The following is a 22,684-nucleotide window of genomic DNA, read 5'->3' on the forward strand; positions in this document are numbered from 1 at the left end:
CTTACAACGAGGGCCTCTGTTTTTGTGAGAGACTTTCTCCCCCCAGCCTCCTTTAGCAGCAGATGAACAGAACTGGACGGGTATGGTGGGGATAGTCCATAGCTGGGGTTTGCTTAAGGTGTGATTGCTAATAAGATAGGGGAAGCAAAGGGTTTTTGAGTGTGCGTTTTGAGAATTGGGAGAAGATGCTGTGTCAAGTCTGAAGCTCATGATTGTTGTCTGTGAATTACAGCTGTTGTGGAAGAGAACACAGGGAAGGGTTGGATGTCTCTGGTTATGTTATAGCAGAGGGGAAATTTTAATAGAGAATAGAAATGGGAGGGGACTGTCTCTGGGATGTCTTTCTGGAACTTTTTGTTTCTTGTGAAGTAGAGAAACATATTTGTTTCACCTGCTTCTGTGATTCCTCTTATCATGTGTGAAATTCATATGGGGGTTAGCTAAACAAAACCAGGAGTGCTCCATTGGCAAAGTGGATTACCCTGGAAGAGGCCAGTCTGATTCCACATCCAGGTTTCATTTGACCATATTCTGGGCTCTCTTTTATGTTCTGAAGGGGAAGTCTTAGTTCTTGGCTTGTTGTTTGTGGCTACATCAAACCACTTGATAAATTTGCAAGGCTCTTCACTTTATTCTTTTTCTTTGTCAGGCACTGGAACCTTTTCTTCTACATTTCTTTCCTCCTTCCCCTTCATATTAAAATGACTTAATTTGGAATTTTATACGTCATTTTCCTAGGACAAGGTCTTCCTAGGTCTTAAATCGTCTCTTGTCTTTACCTTTATAAAGCTTGGGTAACATGAAAGAAAATCACTGTGATTTTTACCTTGAATTTAAACATCTCAAATTCAGATTTTGCCTTCCTAGGTCTATTTTGACTTAGTGTTTAGAAATCCTAGTATTGGACTAGGTGGTTTACATTTTCAATACCTACTGACTTAGAGAGTTGGCTTTGGATTGAATCCTGGCTTTTTATTGTTTATTTGGCATTTTCAAGGTTGTAAAGCCCTTTACAAAAACCCTGTGAAGAAGGTGCTTTTTTTGTTGCCATTTCTTTGGTATAGAAGTAGAAACAAAGCAGGGGTGGGAGCTGGTGTGGAGGAGTGTCCTTCTCAGGTCTCTTGTTCTTCCAAGCCCCACTTGTGTTTTATGATGGCTCTTTCCATTTTCTTTTTTCTAGTCATTGTGTATATTATTTTCTTGGCTCTGCTTGCTTTATTTATATAGATCTTTCCTTTCTTCTCTCTTCATAATCATAGTTTCTTATAGCCTTTTAGTCTATAAGCATTTTACTTGTTGTTGAGCCACGTCCAACTCTTCTTCCTTACCTCATTTGGAGTTTTCTTGACAAAGATACCAGAGTGGTTTGCCATTTCCTTCTCCAGCTTGTTTTACAGATGAGGCAAACAGGGTCAAGGGACTTGCCCAGGGTTACATAGCTAGTAAGTGTCTGAGGCTGGATGTGAATTCAGATCTTCCTGATTCCAGGCCTGGCGCTCCATTTACTGCACTACCTATCTTTCCATGCATTAAGCCCCTGCTATGTTCTAGACCCTGTGCTAATCACTGAAGATACAATGAAAGGCAAAAGATATTCCCTGCCTTCAAGGAGCTCACCATGTAATAGGGGAGACAACAAATGAATATGTACAAACAAGCTACATACCAGATAAATAGGAAATAACGAGGGGAAGGCACTCATTAAGAGGGTTTGGGAAAATTAGAAGATTTTTAGATGATATTTGAAGGACAGGAAGCTGGGAGCTGAGGAGGGAGAACATTCCAGGTGGGAGGGACAGCCAGAGAAAATCCCAGGAGTCTAGATATTTTGAGGAGTAGCAAGGAGGAGTCCATTATCATTGGATTGAAGAGTATGCAGGGGTCAGAGTATGGGGGATGACATGGTCAGACCTGTGCTTTAGGAAAATCACTTTGACAGCTGAATGCAGAATTGTAGGCAGTTAGGGCCTTGCCCTGGGGGAGGAACAGTGGCAGAGGACAGATGGGGACCTGGTGAAGATGATGCCACAGCTTGGACAGGCCCTGGCAGGGAGGGTGGAGGGTATTGCCCTGTATAGTAACAGGGAAATTTGGTGTAGAGGTGGTTTAGGGGAGAAGATAATGAGCCCATGTTGAGTTTAAGATGTCTAAAAGGCAGTTGAAGATGCAGGTATAGAAGCATCCAAAAGATGTTAATAAAAGAATGTTGCTGTTCAGTCATGGCTGATTCTGTCACTCTATTTGGGGTTTTCTTGGCAAAGATATTGAAGTTGTTAGCCATTTCATTTGACAGATGAGGAAACTGAGGCAAACAGGGTTAAGTGACTTTACCAGGGTCACACTGGTAGTAAGCATCTGAGGGTGTATTTGCACTTAGGAAGGTGAATCTTCCTGACTCCAGGCCCAGCGCTCTATCCACTGCACTATCCAGCTATCCAAAATAGTAATTTCCAGCCCTTAAAATGCTTTGCAAATTTTAAAGGGAACTTGGCAATAACAACAACCTGCATCAGTCTGATATTTGAAGCCATAGAACTTGTCAAGCGCAGAAAGTAAAGGAACCAAGATTTAGTCTTAAGAAAAAAACCCACCGAAAGAATAATAGTAATCATAATCATAATCATACCACCGCCTAGCATGGACACAGCTCATCTCACTTGGTCCTCACACTGGGAAGGAGGCCCTGTTAACATAGAGAGGATTGAGGCAGATGGTGGCAGGGCCAGCTTTGAACTCTGCTCCTTTGCTCTCTCCAGAAAAGATGCTGTTGGTGTCATGGCTGCAGATGCTTTGCAATTTCATGTTAAGAGGTGAAGCAGTTGAATTGTTAAAAAAAAAAATCTTCCTGTCAGATTTCTTAGACAAAGTTTGGTGTCCAAAATAGACAACTAACAGATACACAGGAGATCCAAAGCCATTCTCCAGTGGAAAAGTGCCCAAAGGATAGAAACAGCTGTCAAAGCTGCACACTTAATCACGTGAAGGAAAGGTCCAGGTCACTAATAATCGGTTACTCTTGAAGCAGCCTGCCTCCTGCTGTGTGAAAGGCTGTTGGGGAGGAGGGAGGAGGTGGCAGACCGTGATCTTTGCTGAAAAAGGCTGGAGGCAAATCTGCTTAGAGGTTGGATTTTGTTTTTTAGGTGGGCCTGGGACCTGTACTTTCTTGTGTGGGCAAGTCCCTCTGTTGAATTTAGTATGTCTTTTTTAGGCCTGTGGGTTTCTTCACCTTTTAGTCCAGAGAGCTGCCTGGGCCCTTGAGATGTGAAGTAACTTGCCCGTGGTTCCACAACTAATTTGCGCGCGTGCGCACACACACGCACACCCCCCCCCCCTTCACTCCAGCCATCCACTCTCCCAAACCTTCCAGGACAACCATTCATTAATTCAGTCAACAACATTATGTTGAACTGTATAAAAAGCAGTATGCTGAGGAGCCAGAAAAGGTTGGAGGTTAAAAGAGGAAGTGGGATATGTGCTGAGCTCAGTCTAATTGGGAGATAAGGCAGTAGGATTAACTTGAGTGAGCAGTATTTCATCATATGTGCATTATAGAGGTGCAAGACCTAGTTTTCTAAAGGTCTGGGGAAGGCAGTTTGCTTTTGAGAGGAATGGTGGTCTGAAAAGACTTGGGTGCTTGCCCTGCTTCTGACATTTACTTGGTGTGCCTAGCAGTGTTTCATTTATCCTCTCTGGGCCTCTATTTTCTTACCTGTAAAATGGGGACAATACTCACTGTGAAGAACATATTTTATATTTTTGTTTATCTCCCTCTGCACAGTGTAAACTCCTTACGGGTAGAGGTCATGTAATTTTCTTGGTTTTTTATTTATTTGTATCCCCAGCCCAGAGCTTAGTTCCTGGCACACAGTAAGCACTTAATAAAGATTCCTTTAATGGAATTTGGAAAAATGAGTTTCTCTCTGGGAGCCCACGTGGAATGGCGATGCCTGCCCATGATTGGATGGCTGAATTTGAGCCTGATCCCCCTCACATGGGGATATCTCTATGTCTTAGTGATACAACTGGAGCCAGGGTTCTGTTGAGCCAGACAGGGTAGCCTGTCCACTCTGGTGAGGACTTGCTTGGAGCCACCTCCTTTGTGGCAGCTGTTGTTTATCAGCAGGGTTGGTTCTTTGCCAGATTGCATCTTTTTACCAATTTACTGGAAACGAAACCTTTCCCTTTAGCTGCCAGGGGAAGGAGAGATTCTTCATAACCAGAAGACTAAAAGTGACTCTTGTTAGTTCCTGTCAGAGTACCTGAGCCCACCTTGCCAGGAATGTTCATCATGGGTCTGAAGATAGAGATGTCTGCTCTGTGGGGTAGTAGGGAGAGGGCTGGATTTGCAGGCCAGTCACCCGGTCATTTACTTAGCTAGATATATCTGTGATGTATTTCCTCGTAGAGTATGCTTTCCTTGAGTAGGAACTATTTCCTTTTGTCTTTGTATCTTCAGGGCTTGGCCGAGTGGTTTGCCCCATGGAAATGTTTGGCCAAATGTGGAATTGAATAGAACTTTATTACCAGTGCCACTCACTCAGTCCCTTTGAGTCCTAGTTTTGCCTTGGAAGGGATAATGAGAGATCAAATTTAAGGTGCTCTGTAATGAGAGGGTTGTTGTTGAAGAAACCCAACATGACAGCATTTTTCTTTTCTTAGGAGTAGTCAGACTTATTAGCCAACAAAATTTGTGTGTTTTTCTTGTCATTTTACTTCATTTGTATTATTGCAGGGGACCTGCTCCATTACTTTGTAGAAGTTGGGGGAGGGTGAAAGTTTTGCCTTTGAAAATGGATGAACTTTGAGCTATTCTTGCTTTTTTGGCCTAAAAGCCTGGATCATTCATAGGACCTACTCTTACCTGAGTGGTACTGGTTCTGTTAATGGTTTCTCTTGAATTGTTAAGTGACAATGAAACTTCACTTTTTTCAGCTTTGAAAGTATGCAGAGACTCTGTGACAAGTATAACCGAGCCATTGATAGCATTCACCAGCTGGTAAGTATTGACTTTGTTATGCTCCTGGTTTTGTGCTATTGGGAGTTTCAAGTTTACCTACATTGAAATGCCTTCCTAATATACTCTTAGCACCAGTTCCTCATTTTTATTCATTCTGGTGATACTGACCATACTCATCTCTTAAGCATTTAGTTTATTGAAGTAAAATTTAGTCACCAGGTCTTTAGTTTTTGCATCTGGAGTGACTAAGTTAGCTAATTTGCCTCTGTGAGACTTTTCATAAGAAATTTTATTAAAACATTCAGCTTCCAAACCACTTGTTCGTGGGTATAGGCTTACTGGTCCCTTAAATGCTTACAGGAAGCCTGTACCTTCAATTTAGGAATCACTAGTGTCATTACTTGAATATAGAGCAATGCTATATGATCTTTAGAATTGACTTCACTTTTGATGTTTTCAAGGGACTTATCTCACTCTTATAACATAGGGAGCATAAATAGTCCCTACTTTGCATCTGATGAAACTGAGGCTCATAGAGGTGAAATTAGTGTGTGTGGATCCTCCCACTAATTAATGTCAGAACTGGACTTTGCAGCCATACTCCCAACTCTGTGCCTCCTTGGAAAAATGCTAAAGAAAAGTAGTTTCTTAACTTGAGTTCTGATTCTAGGTACCATATGTGTTTGGGACAGCATGGAGCCATCTTTCTGAACTAAGGATTTGCTTATTTGCATAAGTAATAACATAATAAAGGATTTAAATACATTAAATAGGAAGAACATTAGACTTAGAGTCTAGGGACCTTGATTTCTGAAACTCTGTGGGATCCCATGAGCAAGTCATTTCGTTCTCTGGGCCTCAGTTTCCTCATCTGTAAATAGGAATATGACTTCTCAATGCAAGTATTGTTGTTGAGAAGAAAGCTCCTTTTCTAGATGAGAATTGTTTTTACTCCCAGAGAGAAACTCATTTTTCCAAATTCCATTAAAGGAATCTTTATTAAGTGCTTACTGTGTGCCAGGAACTAAGCTCTGGGCTGGGGAAATTACACTGTTGTAATTTCACTTAGATTACTATAAATAAAAATGTAAGCTTTTGAAACAGACAGTGAAAGGGCAGTCATTGCAAAACGATAGGCCTTTGTAAGAGCTGGGGTACCAAGAAGATGGGAAGCTGTTGTTGTGTGGAAGGCCAGCAGGTAGTTAGAATGGAGTGGGGAGTAAAAGCATAAGACAACTGGAAGACTAGGAAGGGGCGGAGCTGGGCAGTGAAGGGCTTTGAACTTGGGGGTGATAGGGTGCTGCTGCACCTGTACTGAGGGAAATGAGAAATCCCTGTGACTGGACAGCTGGTTGGAGATTGGATTGGAGAGAGGGCCTTGAGAGGGGCACAATTAGACTATCAATGTAGTGACAATGAGAAAGAGCATGGGTCTGAAATGGTGTTGGTGGAGAGAAGGGGGTCTGAAAGAGAGACTGTAAAGACGAGAGGCGTTGTGTTGGATTTGTAGGAGCTTGCTGCCGTTTGGGGATGGAGAAGAGATGTGGGGTGAAAGATAATTAGTATGGTTTGATGCCCCAGGACATCTGTTTGGAAATGTCCAATAGACCATTGATGTGATGAGAGACTAGGGCTGGATATACGTGTCTGTGAATCTGTGTGAATCATATGCCTAGAGGTGATAATTGAGCCCCTGGGAGCTGATGAAATTACCAGATGAAGAGGGTCGAGAATGGAGCCTTGGAGGATGCGTAGGAATCTCTTGTCCTAGAGGGTGCCAATACTGTCATCATAAATACTTGACATTACTGGTGGTGGTAGACTAGGTGAATTTGACAGTGGATGTATTGAGGATTAGGAAAATAGATCTGAAATGGGGGGGGGGCAAGTGAGGAGAGGGTAGTGACTTTTTAAAAATGGTCAGAAATTGCAACTGTTGATGAATTCGTAACCTGGTAACCAGTCTTTTGCATGTTCTCCTTTAGCCAATCTTGTCCTTAAAAAATAGCTTTCCCTTTGGTAGTATGCTAGTAAAAAATCCAGGGCCACTGCCATTCCTCATGAATTGATAAATTCATGGATAAAGTAACCGATGCGATTAGAGTTATTGTGGTATGATGGAAAAAATAGTGGCTTTGAATGTCAGCCTTGCTTTGAATTCAGGTTCTTACTGCTATGGGGGCAGTTCTTATTCTCCTTGCCAGGGCCTCGTTTTCCTGTTTGGTAAAACTACAGTAGGAGGAGTCAGACTACACGGTCTCTGAGGCCCCTTATAGTTCTGCTTGGAATGGAAAATGGCGTGCTGGATTAAGAGTCAGAGGCCCTTCGTGAGTGGTCTCACTCTTGCCATTGCCCTGGAGCACCTTAGACACATTACTTAATCTCTCTGGGCCTCAGTTCCTTGGCTTTAAAATAAATGTGGGTTGGACTTCAGGGTCTCCAAGGTACTTCCCTTGGGTAGTAGGGGGCGATGCCTAGATAGATTCTGTGGCCCACAAGCCATTGAGTAAAGGGGGCTTTCTGAAGGATTTACAATCATTTCTGACTGGTTCTGCTGTAATGTTTAGGTGCCTGGACTGGTTTTCAGTTTACAGTTCAAAATTGAGAGAGCATCTTTGACCACATCCCATTCTAAGGATGTTAAAGTGCCCAATTTAATGCCTTTAGGAAAAAAAAGGATTTGAATGTGATTATTACTTATGACTTGACCCAATTTTTTGTCATTATTTTTCTACTATTCCTTCCCTCCAATTCCTTTTAGTGGAAAGGAACCACCCAGCCTATGAAATTGAACACTCGGCCATCCAATGGGCTTCTTCGACATATCTTGCAGCAAGTATATAACCACTCAGTCACAGATCCCGAGAAACTCAACAACTATGAGCCCTTTTCTCCAGAGGTGTATGGAGAAACTTCATTCGACTTAGTTGCCCAAATGATTGATGAGATTAAAATGACAGAGGATGATTTGTTTGTTGATTTGGGCAGTGGTGAGTATATGTCAGCAAATGTTTGGTGATTCCATGTTAGCGAAAATGTTACAGACCAATTATGCCAAGGGGAGAACCTTCGTGGGCTAGTAAAGCATGATGGGAGCCCTGAGATGCTAGTAGGAGGAGAAGACTAAGTTGACCACAGCACTGATTTTGTCCCCCATGTTAAAGCTATTACCCAACCAGCCACCCTACTGGCCAGAAAAGCCAAGGGCAGGGGCTGACAGGTCAAAAGGAAATTCCATTTGAGAAAGTGTTGGTTTTGCTCAGGTTCCTCAGCAAACGTGTGTCCCACATACTGTGCCAGGTGTTGGGGATACAAAGTCTTCTTGGGGTTATTGGATGTTCAGTTATCTCTTCACTAATAGCCTTAACTTCTAGACCTTTATCTAGGATTTCTTTTCCTTGTTCTAAAATGACAACTTCTTAGAATAGCTGAAGTTTTGAGGTCCCTGAGATTTGACCTAGAAGTTTCTGGGACAAGGATAGGGCATACATCTCTCCTCTAGTAATGGTCCTTGAGCAAAAGACAGATGGATCCCAGTATAGAGGTTTGCTTTTCCTTTATGTGCAAGTTAGGATAGAGCAAGTGTAGATGGAGATAACCTTCATTGTAAATGAAGACAGTGTTTGGAAACTCATTTTATAATGGAACTTAAATAGTAGTGGAGGGATTAGTTTTATTTTTCCTTGGGCCTTTCCTGTTAAGTCTTTTTTTAAGTGTCTGGTACCCCATTGCACATGTAATCTGGTGTGTGACATCATTTGGTGAAGAGGTCGCTTAAAATAATAGCCATAAAGCTACTTTTACCATTTTACCATTCTTAAGAATAATACTTTTTAAAGGCACGACCTCCCAGCTGTTAGCATTTTTCGAGGCAGTGAAATGGTTAGCCCGTTCTCAATTCATTTCTTTTCTTGGGATGTATTTTAAATGGAAATCTCCTGGCTGGATCACAGATTTCTAATTTGGTAGTATAGATTAGTCATACTCAGTATAGTATAGATTAGTCATACTCAGTATACTAACTTTTTGCTTTAATATTCTTTTGGGGGGGCAGGGTTGAAAATGTAACTTGAAATATCTGAGTATTTGAACGAGATAAGCCCTTATTTGGTGGTAATTGCTGACATGTGCCTTTGTTTGGGGATGATAGTGATTAGGATTATAGGGTTTAGAGTTCCAAAGGACTCAAATCTAGTCCACTTCCCCATCCTGGCCCTGCAATTACAAATGAAGACACTGAGACCCAGAGGAGTTGACTTGCTTGGGCTCAGGTTCTGATTCCTGTTTTAGTGTTCTTTTTCTTGCTCTTTACTGCCTTGTTAACAGTGTTTCATTCTATTGGTTTAAAAAAACCAGTGACACCCCCCCCACCATGTACTCTCCCTTGATTGGCTTGGGCTTCATAGCCTCCCTAATTTTACAAATGAGGAAACTGAGGCTGAGAGATTACAAGGATGGTTCTTTCATCCGTACTGTGGTCATTTCTGAGGTGGAACATTGTAGCTATTATAGGCCAAGATCATAGTTAAGAACTGAAAGTAAAAGGTCATTTAAACCAGTTGAATAATTAGGGGGTCAATGTAGTTCACCATATCAGGATAGAAAGCTTTGGACACTCTCAAGGCTGCCAGAGAATCAGAGATATAAGGGACCCCAGAAGTCATGTAGTCTATTCTTTTCATTTTAACACCCCTTCCCCTCAGTTGGCATCTGAACTTATGTTTCCGTGGAAGTACTTTCAAAGTCTCTCGCATGAATCAGAATCGGGTCTGAAACCCATTCAGATTTTAGATTGTAGAGTTTTTAAAGGAAACGGGGTGGGGTGGGGGGACAATGGTCACGCATCAGATCATAACATATTAGAAAGCTGGAATATTTGTTAATGGCTTCAATATGCAAGGTTACTGAGGTTTTACCACCCGTATGTTACTAGTTCATTTAAAAAAGTTATTGGGTCAAAGGCAAAAATTTGCTGCTTCTCACACATCTTATCTGAATTATATCTCAAGAATATTCTAAAGGAATTCTTGCCAAGTTTCTCCTTATGCTCACAAGCCAGATTCTTTTTTGAAATAATCCTCTATGTATCACTATAGTTATTTTCCCTCTTGGACACTATGTGCCACTATGATGGCAGACTGAACTATTTTGGTATTTTCTCTTTTCCAAGATTTTACTTCTTGCGAATGCACCAATGCATTGGAATAGCTTTAGTGTGATGGGCAGAGAAACTGCTGTCCGTACGAGACACAGAAGGAGTTGGCTAAAATTATTGTCTAACGCTGTTGTGAAGGCAGAGCCTTTAACTCATTTTAGTCCCAACTCTGCCAATAACTACCTCTGGCACCTTGGAGAAGACCCCCAATCAGGATTTAAGTTTTCCTGTCTGTCAAATGAGACTCGATGATGTTTAACCTAGCCTCAGCAAGTCTGAATAGTGAAAATTACCAACTCTGTCTTTCAACCTATTGATTTCTTTCTTTTCTCTCTTCCCCAGCTGTCCTTCAGGGTCGGGCCTATGTGGCAGTTGATTCTATATAGGAGTCTAAACTTGTAAAAATTAAATTTTATAATTTATGTAATTAAATATAATTAAATTTTGATTTTCATCACCTGCATTTTCCTTCACTTCAACTTCCTTCTAGTGTGCCATTCCTTATAATAAAGAATTTAAAAAGAGAAAGAAAATACACAGCAAAGTCAACACCAAAAACGCTTGTTGTAGATCAGAAAAGCTACATATGCAGTATCTGAAGCTATGGTCCCCAATCTCTTCAAATTAGTGGAAGGGGAAGGATCCTTCTCATGGCTCTTCTTGGAGGCCACTTGAATTTCTCAGCATTCAGTTTTTATTATGCTGTCATTCTTTCTATGTATCTGATAGTCATTATGTATAATTTTTTCTTGGCTTTGCTTTCTTAATTCTGTATCAGTTCATGTAAAACTTCTCATGCTTCTTTGTATTCGTCATTCATTGTTTCTTACAGTACAGTAATTTTCCATTACTCTTTTGTACCATAATTTGTTTAGCTGTCCCCCCAATCCGTCAGCATTAATTCATTTTTTTACCTTTGCTACCACAAAGTATAGGGTTAATTTTTTTTTAACATTCTAGCTCCTATTTCTTGTTTTTACATTGCTTAGCTTTTCACCTGACATCTTCCCCCTTCCTCCCCTCCCAGAGAATCATCCCTTGTCAAGTTTCACTCAGGTAAACACAAAGAAGTAGTCCATTACTTTATACCATTTCTCATTGAATTGTTTGTCCACCTCCGAGCACATACTTGGTTTCCATTTCTTTGCTGCCTTGGCCAAGTGCTGCTGTAGACACTTTTAGTGCATCTTGAGCCTTTCTTGTCAGCAGTTCCCTTGGGATATATGCCTAGCAGTGGAGTCTTTGGGGAGGGACATTTCAGTCGCCCTTTGTAGCATATTCACACACTGCTTCCCAGTTGTTTGGACCAACTCAGTTTCATAGACTGTTTGTTAGTTTTCCTGTCTTTGGATGGTTTCTTCAGCACTATCATCCAGTCTTTGGTCATCTTTACCAATTCAATTTCCAAGATGTGAGGTGTGAACCCTTAGGGTTATTTTGATTTATGTTCTCCTTTCTAGTGATTTGGATGGTTCTTTTATGTTAATTGTTTATTCTTGTCCTTTGACTGCTTCCTTATTGGGGAATGGCTTCTGGTGTTATGTATTTTTACCAGTTGTCTGTCTTTTATAGGATGGGTATTGGCCCATTTGTTCATCTTTGTGTGGACCCAGCTTTGTCATCCAGTTTGTTAGCAAGTCTTCCCAGCTTTGTTTTCTCTTCAGTATTAATAAGCATAGCATCTCTACCTTTAGTCAAATGATAGAGACTTTACTCATTATATTAGTGCTATATGGAACTTACAGAGGCCTCCCAAAACACTTTAGCATGTTCTTTGCAATTTACAGTCTTAAGGAGTTGTCTGGAGTGTTCTGAGGTTAAATGATTTGCTTAGAGTGAAACACCTATATGTGTCTTCATATCTTCATGCTGTACTTCCTGAATTAGATTTCAGACCATTTACAGAGATATTTTGAGACAAAGAATCTTTTCCCCTCAGTTGATGACTTCTCCTATTTATCCTGTTTGCATTACTTCTGTTTGTGCAAAAGCTTTTCAATATCATAAAATAAAAATTGGCTGTTTTTCTTTGGTAATTGCCTCTCTTTTTTGTTGAATAATTCACACCATGCACATGCCTGCATTTTTTTTTAATGGCATGATCTTTCATGATTCAGTCACTTATTCCTTTTTACTGTATTGTGGAACATAGCCTAAACTATGGGTCCAGGCCTCATCTTTACCTGTCTCCATCTCTGCCCTACTTGTTTCCATCTCTCCTGAAAAGAAGCTGTTGTCAAATAGGGAATTGTTTTCACAGATAATTGATGTTTTCAGGTTTACCTGACACTGAGGTACTGACTTACAGTCTACTTACAGGTAGAGACTTACAGTCTCTGAACCTTTCTTGTCTACTGTGTTCCATTGAACAAATGGTTTTGATGATTTCTGTTTAATAATATATCTTGAAGTCTGGAAGTACTTTTCCTGCCTTTTCCATTATTTCTTTTGAGAATCAAGATCTATTTTTCTTCCAAATGAAAGTTTTTTTTTTTTTTTTTTGTCTAGCTCCTTGGAGTATACATTTGGTATTTTGGTGTAGCACTAAATCTGTGAATTAACTTAGGCATCGTTGTTTTTATTGTATTGGCACAGCCTAGTCATGAGCACTGGATATTCTTCCAGTTAAGTTATTCTTTATTTCCGAAGTGTTTTGAATTGTACCTATCCCTGTTTGGAGTGTACTTTGTAGGTTGACTCCCAGATATTTTATGTATTTTCAAATCAGTGGAAATTTAGCCTTAGTATTCATCAGATTCCTTAAATGTCTTTTCAGCTTCCACAAGGTTTCAGGTTGATTATAATGTCTCTTCTATTGTTCTTCTCTCTCTGATAAGCTATAGAAATTGTGGAGGGTCTCCTCTGAACTCCCTAAGTGGATTTTTCTCACTTATACAGCTTAACTTTGTCTTATTTTTTCTCCCTTTAAAGGAGTGGGACAGGTGGTTTTGCAAGTAGCTGCAGCCACAAACTGCAAACATCACTACGGTGTGGAGAAGGCAGACATCCCGGCGAAGTATGCGGAGGTGAGGAGCATCCCTTCTGTGCTGGAGCTCTGTGATGGCTTTATCGTGTTTGTTTTGCTTTGTGGCTGATACAGTAATTTGTTCCTATCTGCTTGTGTTTGATCTGTAGAATTGCCCTGAATCTCATTCTCATTATCCTACTGGTGACCAGTGTAAGTGGGCAAGGCAGACCGAGAAGGTTGGACTAGCTCTGGTAGTTCTGATTCTAGGGCAGCTAGATGACTTGGTGGATAGAGCTCTGGGCCTGGAGTTGGGAATACCCAAGTGCAAATAGATTCTCCAGCTGTGTGGCTCTGGGCAAGTCACTTAACCTGTGTTTGACTTAATCTACTGGAGAAGGAAATGCAAACCACTCTAGTGTCATTGCCAAGAAAACTCCTTGGGTGGTGTGGTCCATGGGATCACAACGTGTCAAGACAATTGAACAGCAACAAAATTCTGATTCTTGGTGCGCCCTTTTAAAAAACCGTTTTCATTTCTTCTCCTTTCTGGTCTACTTTTTGTCTTAAGAAACTTCATTTAGATTTTTTTTTTTTAGCATTGTCAGTAGTACATTTAGCCATTTTAACCATAGAGTTCTTAGACTTGACTGTACTCTAAGCACTGAGTTGTGAAGTCCTTGGGGCTGTTCCCGTATATAAAAATAAGAAAGAGAGCTCTCCTAAAAGATTTGTTGGGAAAGCAGATTAAAAGTTCTTGGATAAAGGATGGTTTCTAGGTTCATTCATTGCTTACAAGTGGTTTATTAACAGTGAGATGTAGTGGATAGAAAAGAGATCTGGGTTCATAGCTTGCCCGAGTTGCCCTGTAAAGTCTGACATGACTTTCTGAGTGATGTTGGGCATGTCACTGAACCTCTTAGTGCCCTTGGTTACTAACAGTGGAGGGAGATTGCTCACTTCCAGTACCCTGTGCTAATGAAATCATAGGTCTGGGCATAGCATAGCAATCTCAGCATTCATTTAGCAAGTGCTTGTTAAGTGCTAGTCATTGTGTTAGGTGATGGAGATACAGATACAAAAGTGTCACTTTGGTGGCCAGCACTTGGACTGAGCCTTGAAGAGAAGGATGGAGGTCTAAGAAGCAGAGGTAAAGAGAGAGAGCACAGCTAGTGTAGATGCCTGGAGAGAGGAGACAGGAGGGGTACCTGAGGAGGAAGAGCAAGGAAGCTATTTTGTTTGGTTCTGTTATAGTGTAGGAATTTGGAAAGATAGGCTCGAGCCAGCTTTAAATGCCAGCTGATTGGATAGGATTGAGTGGGATGAGCAAGAGTGCAAGTCAAGGGTGATTTGTAGGTTGGAAATAAATCAGGGAAGAGAAAGTATCTGGGAGGGGTAAGGGGTTCTCTGCAAGTGTCATGCTTCAGGGAGTTAAAAGAACACTGGAGGTCCAAGAGGACACTGGCATATGGCAGTAAAGAGATTGCTGGTGATACCGAACAGGACAAGGTGAGAAGTTAGATAGGAATGTGGAGGCAGAGTCTGTGCATGTAAGGGCTTTGTCTTGGGCACAGATAGATGAAATGCATTGTATGGGAGGAAGAGATTTCTTAGGATACCATCTTTCTTATCCTAGCCTCCAGAGTGTGTGTGTGTGTGTGTGTTGTGTGTTTTGTGTGTGTTTTTCTGGGTCCTCTTTAGGAACTGGTCATGATAGAGACTTGCCACTAAGTATTTTTTTTAATCTGTGTGTCATTTTGCTCAATAGTCCTTTGTTATGGGTTAGCCTTTAAAAGTAGAAAGAATCAATCTTAGTCTAATCCTTTTTAATGAGAAGGGGAAGTTAATTTTTTGGGGGGTGAAAAAAGGCAAATTTTGTAAAATATTGATCAGGATTGCTTCTTTGCCTAATTTTCCTAGGAATGCAATATTTTATACTGAACGGTTCCCTTTTTCTGTTCTTTTAGACAATGGACAGAGAATTCAGAAAATGGATGAAATGGTATGGGAAGAAGCATGCAGAATACACAGTAAGTTACTGTATTGATTTGGAAGATTTATGTGCTGTTTATTGCTTTGCTGGGTTTTTGATGGCAGCGGACACAATAAAGTTAAACTCTTATCCCTTTACTTACATTTTTCTAAGGGGGGTATAAATGAAAATATTGAAGTTTGATTTTTAAAATAAAATTTTTATTGATATCTTGTTTTTACTTATTTTTAGTTACTTGGTCAGGAAGCATTTATTAAGTACCTACTATTTGCCAGGCAGTTGTTGGCATTGGGGCTGAAAAGAAAGACAGAAGACAGTCTCTGCCCTCAAAGAACTCAGAGACCAACTGAAGAAACTACAAAGAAATACGTACAAACGAGCTCTGTGCACAATAAATAAGAAATAATTAGTGGAGAGACAGCCTTAGAACATAGTATTGGGATGTGAAGGAAGCAAATATAAAGAGAGAGAGCATTCCAGTCGTGGGGGATAGCCAGAGAAAATGGCCACAGCTGAGGGAGTCATAGAATAGCTGGGAGCCCAGTGTCATTGGATCAGAGAACACATGAGTTATAGGGTAGAGGTGGGATAAGGTATAAGCAGGGGTCCCTGGATTGGTGAGTAAGGCGTGTGGAAGAAGACTGAAAAGGTAGGAAGAGGCCAGGTTACAAACGGCTTTTAATGCCAAACAGCATTTTGTATTTGATCCTAGATGCAATAGGGAGCCATTGAAGTATATTGAGTAGGAAAGTGACATAGGCCAGCATTTTAGGAAAATTAGTTTGGCAGCTGAATGGAGGATGGAGTGGAATGGGGAGAGACTTGAGGCAGGCTGATCCACCTGCAGGCGTGATGTGATGAGGACCTACACCAGGGTGGTGGCAGTGTACAGTGAGAGTGATGTATTCAAGAAGTATTACAAAGGTGAAATTGACAGGCCTTGTGGCAGCAGTTTGGACATGGGTGAGCGGAGGCGAAATGAGCTAGAGCAGTGTTCAAGGACGATTCCTAGGTCGTGAGCCTGGGGATCTGGGGGGATGGTGCCCTGGACAGAAACAGGGAAGTTTGGACTGAGGAAAGGACTTGGGGGGGAAGATAATGAGTTGAGTCTTGGACCTGTTCAGGTTGAGATGGAGGGAGACAGGAGACTGGAGGCTAGTAGAGGGCTAGAGAGGTAGATTTGAGAGCTGCTGAGATCACCAAGTGACAGTACCAAGGGAGAAGAGAAGAGGGCTCAGGATACCTGTAGTCTGTGGAATACCCACAATGAGTGGGAGTGAACTGCATGAGCATCTAGCAATTAGCCTGAGAAGAAGCAGTCAGAGAACTAGGAGAGAACAGTGTCCCCAAAACCCAGAGAGAAGAGAGTATCAAAGAACAGAAGGGTGATTGTTAGTGTCTGAGGCTTCGGAGAGGTCAGGGAAGATACAGGTTGAGAAAAGGCCAGTCTGGCAGTTAGGACAGCACCGGTGACTTTGGAGAGAGCCATTTCAGTGAAATGGTGGTCCGATTGTTGGGGGTGAAGAGAGTAGTGAGGGGAGAGTAAGTGCAACATCTATTTTAAATGGTCTCCTCAGGGAGTTCTGCCACAAAGGGCAATGGTGAGCATAGAAGGATGAAGTGAGGGCTTTTTGAGGATTGGCTAGATGAGCCTTTTTGGACACCCTAGGGCTGGAACCAGTAACCAGAGAGATGGAAAATAAATGATATAGGGATGGATGCCAGAGGGGGCAGTCTGTTGGAGGAGATGAGATGGAATGGGACTGCTTGTGCAGGCAGAGGGCTTAGCCTTGGTAAAGAATGAAACCACCTCTTCATATGACATAGACATGAAGGAGGAGATAGTAGCAGTAGGCATATAAGTGATAGAAAATGAGAGGAAGAAGAGGGAACTCTCAGGATTTTCAGCTGAGAAGGTGGGGGTATGAAAAGGAGGAAGGCTGACAAGACGTGGAAGAACCTCTGTGGACAGTAGGAAAGAGAATTGATCAGGGAGGTGTAGTAGCATTGCCCAGGAGCAAAACTTCTCTCCCGGTAACTCCTCCCCTTGACCTCTAGTCCTAGTTCTGCCCTTTGGACTTCTACTGAGCAAACCAACAAATACAGATCAACCCCAAAAGGTGTCTCTCCCCCCCACTCCTCCCCAGAAGACTTCTATAGAGTAGCGGGAGTACAAATTGTGTTTACGTTAAGCATAACCATAATGAGCTCTTAATGCCAATTATCCCAAGAATGAGTCGGGGAATTCTGTACGATGTATTTCCACTTCTCTGCTTCCAGACCAAAATTGACTCTTTATCCACACCTGCCCTTCAGTCCTCTCCCAGGCCATCCCCTTGCTCTCTCTCCTCTAATCCTTTAGTACCCTCGGGTGAACCAGCTCAACTCTACATTGTGTAGTCCCAGGCAGTGAGCAGGTTAAAGAGCTGAGTGGTTGGGGTGTTTTGAGGGAGAGGGAATATTTTAGTGGAGGAGAGAGTATTGTGAACCATCCACTGAAAGCTTTGAGGAAGTGAAGGTGCAGGGGAGTGTTGTAGAGGTCTGGAGATGATAGATTTGTGAGGATTTTGATTGTGTGGAAGATGTGAATTGTATGGACCTCCCAGAAGGAGAGGTTACTGAGTGCCTGGAAGTGGGGAGAGAGCTTTGACAGGGTAGTGGAAAGCAAGGAATGTTTCATTGAAGTGAAGGTGCAGCCAGTATTAGAAAGGGTGGCCAGGTGGGCTGTCATCAAAGGGAGCCTGGTCTTCGTGATTTCCCACTGTCTCTCTCCAGCTCTTCTCTAAGAGACAGCCCTTATAATAAATTTTAAAGGGAAGGAAAACTCCCTGAAGTAACTTGTCATTGAAATAATCTCACATTGGTTCCCACAATGAAAACCATGATGACTATATAGAAGCTTTCCATATTCTTTGTGGTAGTGTTCTATGGGTTTGGAGAGGGGATTGCTTTTACCAAAACCATAAATAGGTAAACAGGCAGGACTGCCAGCTGCCATGGAGAAGATAGGCATCCAAATGGTGGCTGGTCTCCAGCTGGATAGTGTAGCCACCAAGTCCTTGGGGTTTGTCCCTATCTCCCAGTAGTTAGCATGTCCTTCCTAAGGCAGCGCTTTGGATGTAGAAACAACTGTACTTGAAGGGTCTGTCTATGCTTGCTACTTGCTCTTCCTTCGAGGGGGGTGCAGATAGGGAGCACAGTGGATAGAGCACTGGCCCTGATGTCTGGAGGACCTGAGTTCTAATTTGGCCTCAGACATCTACTAGTTGTGTGGCCCCTCGAAAGTCATTTAACCCTGTTGACCCCAGTTTCTTCATCTATAAAATTAGCTGGAGAAGGAAATGGCAAACCACTCCAATTTCTTTGCCCAGAAAACCCCAAATGGGGTCATGGAAAGTCTGACATAAGTGAACCGACTCAACCATTTCTTTGAGGAGTGCACCACCTGCTGGCTTGCTCCAGTATCACCTGCTCTTGACACACCTGTTCTGAATGCTTGTGGGCTCTATCCTTCCTGAACTAACCTTGAGGAAGGAGAAATGTAAAGACCAGAGGGTGTCCTAGTATCCATGATGTGGTCTGCCTAGGGAGAGTTTTTCAAATGTGGTCCTGCTGGTTTTCCAGTAAGTTTTTCATGTCATTGAAAATGTTTTAAATTGTGGTCCTTGTTTGTTTCAAAGCAAAACAAAGATGCTGTACTTGTCCAGCTGAAAGTATCTTTGTGTATCTTGAGGCAGTGGGGAAAAGCTGCTATGGTAGGTCGTGATAAGGTAGGGGTAGCCATGTAAAACTGCTAGACAGCAAACACTTCAAATTTAGGGTTCTTTCTAGTATTCCTACCTAATCCGTGACAGACCCAGCCAGTATTCCCGGCTCCTCAGAATCAGGATATACAACATTGCTGTATCTGTGGACTCGGGCCCAGCTCACGTGCTGCCTGCGTGACTTGGCAAGTTCATTCAGTTCCATTAATCCTCATTTTCCTCATCTTTAAAGGAAGGTAGTGGATTAGATTGTTACGGAGTTTTCTTGACAAAGATACGGGAGTAGTTTGCCATTTCCTTCTCCATTGGATTAAAGCAAGCTGAGGTTCAGTGACTTGTGCAGGATCACATAGCTAGTGAGCATCTGAGGCTGGATTTGAGCTCAGATCTTCCTAACTCCTGGCCTGAGCCACCTAGCTGCCTCTGGTGGACTAGACTAACTGTAAACTTTTTAACTGTATCCATTATTTAACTTCGGAACATTATAGCGATATTTTTCTGAATTGTCGAGGGACACATTGTGTCGTGGCGTTTTGTTAGGTCCCCGTGTGTTCAGAGCATTGTGCCAGGTGCTGGATCCATGATGCTGTTTCCTCCTGAAGGACTTGATGCTCTCATGTCCATCTCTAGGTGCAGACCCAATGGTCATTATTGAGGTTTTACATGTTCTGCCTCCTTTTTTCCAATGGTTGGGTACCTTTTTAGAGCTGCTTATACATAGGAGGAGAAAGAAGGGGGTGGATCACAGTGTTCTCAAAGTCAGAGTTGGGGGACTGAGTGTAAGTAATTACAGCCTTTCTTTGGGGATTTATGCACATGTTCAGCTACCAGATCCAGCTTAAAATTTGAGCATTGCAATTAACACACACAGATGGTATTTCATAGTCTCTCAGCTGTAAACATCTTCTTGGGCCCTACCCTCAATGTTTCTAGGGCAACTCTTTGGTAACCCACTTAGATGTGTCTTTATTTAGGGTGTTTATTGGAAGTTCACACTATATCCCATGTTTCCTGCCTGTCTACACAGTAACCTAGTAACCTCTAAGCCTGCCAGCATTCGAGCTTTTTGCAGCCTTATATTGTTAGTACAAAAAGCCAGATCAATTAATCACGAAACATTTATTAAGCACCTACTGTGTGGCAGGCACTGTGTTGGGGATACAAAAAGAGGGAAAAGTACAGTGGGGAGACTACATATAGAGAAGTAGAAAACAAGGTATGCAAGGTAAACAGGAAATAATTAACAAAAAGAAGACCCTAGGATTAGGATGAGTCAGGTTGGGGAAAGCTTCCTGTGACAGGTTGGATTTTTGTTACTCATTTGGGTGTGACTCTTTATGACCTTATTTGGGGTTTTCTTGGCAAAGATTCTCCAGTGGTTTGTCATTTCCTTCTCCAGCTCATTTTACAGATCAGGAAACCAGGCAAAAAGGGTAAAGTGACTTGTCCAGAGTCACACAGCTAGTAGATGTCCAAAACCAGATTTGAACTCAGGTCCTCCTGATTCCATGGCCAGCTCTCTATCCACTGTGCCATCTAGCTGCCCAGATTTTAGTTGGGATTTAATTTAAAGGAAGCCAGGGAGGTCAGTAGTTGCAGTGGAGAATGGAGAGCATTCAACAGGCATGGAAAACCAGAGAGAATGATTGGAGTCAAGAAATGGAGTGTCTTGTTTGTGGAACAGCCAGGAAGCCATTGTTACTGGTTTGAAGAGGAGGTGTGAGAGGGGTTAGATTATGAAAGGCTTTAAATGCCAAAGAGAGCATTTTGAATTTGATCCTGCAGGCAATAGGGAGCCACTGGAGTTTATTGAGTAGGGGAGTGGCATGATCAGACTTGCACTTGAGGAAAATCGCCTTGGATCTGAATGGAGGGGGGTGGCTTAGAATGGGGAGAGATTTATATGTTAGGCAGGTGCACTCACCCACAGGCTATTACAACAATCCAGGCATGAGGTGATGAGGCTCTGCACTAGACAGTGTCAGAGGAAAGAAGGGGAGGGCATACTTGAGAGATGCCACCGAGGTGAAATCTACAGGCCTAGGCATCAGCCTGCATAGGGGCTGAAAGATATTGAGGAGTCCAGGATGACTCCTTGTTTGGGAGTCTGAGGGATGAGAGGATAGTGTTGCCCTCCACTGTAATGGAAGAGGGTTTAGCAGGACACGCCAAGAGTTCAGTTTGAGATATCTTCTAGACATCCAATTTGAGGTGGCTGAAAGGCAATTGGATATGCAGTATTGAACCTCAGATTTGAGGATTATCAGATGGAGCTGAGGGAGAAGAGAGGACCCAGGACAGAGCCCTGAGGGACACCTCTAGTTAGAAGAAGATCCCACAAAGGAGACAGAGAAGGAGGCAAAGTCTCAGCTGAGAGAGTGGGAGGAGGGGGTGCAGTAGGAGCATTTGCGGAGGGATGACCAAGTTTGGAAGAGCCGCTGTGGAGAGTGGGAGAGTGAGTTAATAAGGGAGGTACATTAGGATTGCTTGGCAGTGGTGAGGACCCAGGGGAGGTTATATAATATACATTTGTAGCGGTTCCAGTCAGAAGAGTTGTGTCATTTTCTCTACCTTCGTTCAGAAACACATATGTAGGCCCCAAGGCAACAAATAGTGGGAGTCATCCAAGGCTGAGACTTGGCTGAGTGTAATGGGCAACATGATAAGGTGGTTAGGGATTCAAGAGAGGACAGTGTAGAATCGAAATGCTTCAACAAGGAGTCACGATATGGAGAGAAGACAGTGGAAATGGCCTGGGAGAGAAGTGACAGGGCAGATAACGTCTCCTAGCTCTATCCCTTACCACATATTTCAATACCACCTTCCACACTTGTGGTTTTTGATTTGTTTTTCCTTGTATGCATGGAAGAAAAGGGCAGGTTCTTGGGACTCTTTAGAGAAACCCTCTGGTCCCCTCCCTCCCTTCTTCCCAGAGTTTCCCCTTCTCTTCCATTTTCCCCCTTTTGGGGGGCGGCGGCATGTGTAAAGGGCCAGTAGTGTAGGGAGTGTCTGGTTATCTGCCAGGGGTTTTCCCTGCCTTTAAAAAGAGTGAGAGAAGATACAACTCTGGATCAGTCTATTCTCACTTGTTTCTGTTCTTGAGCGTTGAGATTTTCGGCGCAGCAGGAACATCTATCTTTGGGTCTCCACTCTGACCTGGTGAGTATGGGAGCATTATGTTCATCCAAACCCATTCTCCTGTCCTCCCGGCAGGTATGTATACCATGGGTGTCTTTCTGCCTTTGGAAGGAGAGGGATGGGTACAACATATAATCAATGGACCACTGTCTTTCACTCAGGCAGCTAGGTGGTGCAGTGGGTAGTGCACCAGGCAGTTGGGAAGACCTGATTTCACATTGGGCAGGGACACTTGTAGCAGTGTGACCTGTTTGCTTCAGTTTCCTTATTTGTAAAATGGGTATGATAATAAAACACACACACACACACACACGCACGCACGCACGCACACGCACTTGGATCAAATGAGCACTTTTGGCACTAAGCACAGTGCCTGGCACATAGTGAGCACTAGAGAAATGTTGACTGTGATTCTGTTTCTAGCCCAAGGGATGAATAGAGGTGCTGCTTGTCTGCTAACTCTGGCCCATGCTCTTGGGTTTATTTTCTGTTATCTGAGGTTCAGTGTGGTATGGCTTCTGTTCAATGACCTCTCCAGCAGAACCACTGTGACACGGTGATCAGAGTACCGGTTTTGGAATTGGGAAGATCTGCTTGGTTAATTTAAAACCACATTGAAACATATGAAACATTTTAAAAATTAGGTTTCCTTTTTTTTTTTTTAAATTTTTGGATTTTTGATTTTTTTTTTCAACATCGACTTCCACAAGAT

At 42.4% G+C, this 22,684-nt stretch overlaps 1 protein-coding gene across 1 annotated transcript in view; it reads left to right on the top strand.

Annotated features, from left to right (window-relative positions):
* DOT1L (DOT1 like histone lysine methyltransferase) overlaps positions 1-22,684 on the top strand; it is a 111,357-nt gene that overhangs the window by 32,895 nt on the left and 55,778 nt on the right. Inside the window, exons 4-7 of the mRNA XM_036769475.1 lie at positions 4,933-4,996; positions 7,719-7,947; positions 13,044-13,138; positions 15,045-15,107. Of these exons, the coding sequence (XP_036625370.1) occupies positions 4,933-4,996; positions 7,719-7,947; positions 13,044-13,138; positions 15,045-15,107 (451 nt within the window). The remainder of the gene's footprint in view (positions 1-4,932; positions 4,997-7,718; positions 7,948-13,043; positions 13,139-15,044; positions 15,108-22,684) is intronic.

Source organism: Trichosurus vulpecula, chromosome 1, assembly GCF_011100635.1.
Source record: "Trichosurus vulpecula isolate mTriVul1 chromosome 1, mTriVul1.pri, whole genome shotgun sequence".
Taxonomy (NCBI): domain Eukaryota; kingdom Metazoa; phylum Chordata; class Mammalia; order Diprotodontia; family Phalangeridae; genus Trichosurus; species Trichosurus vulpecula.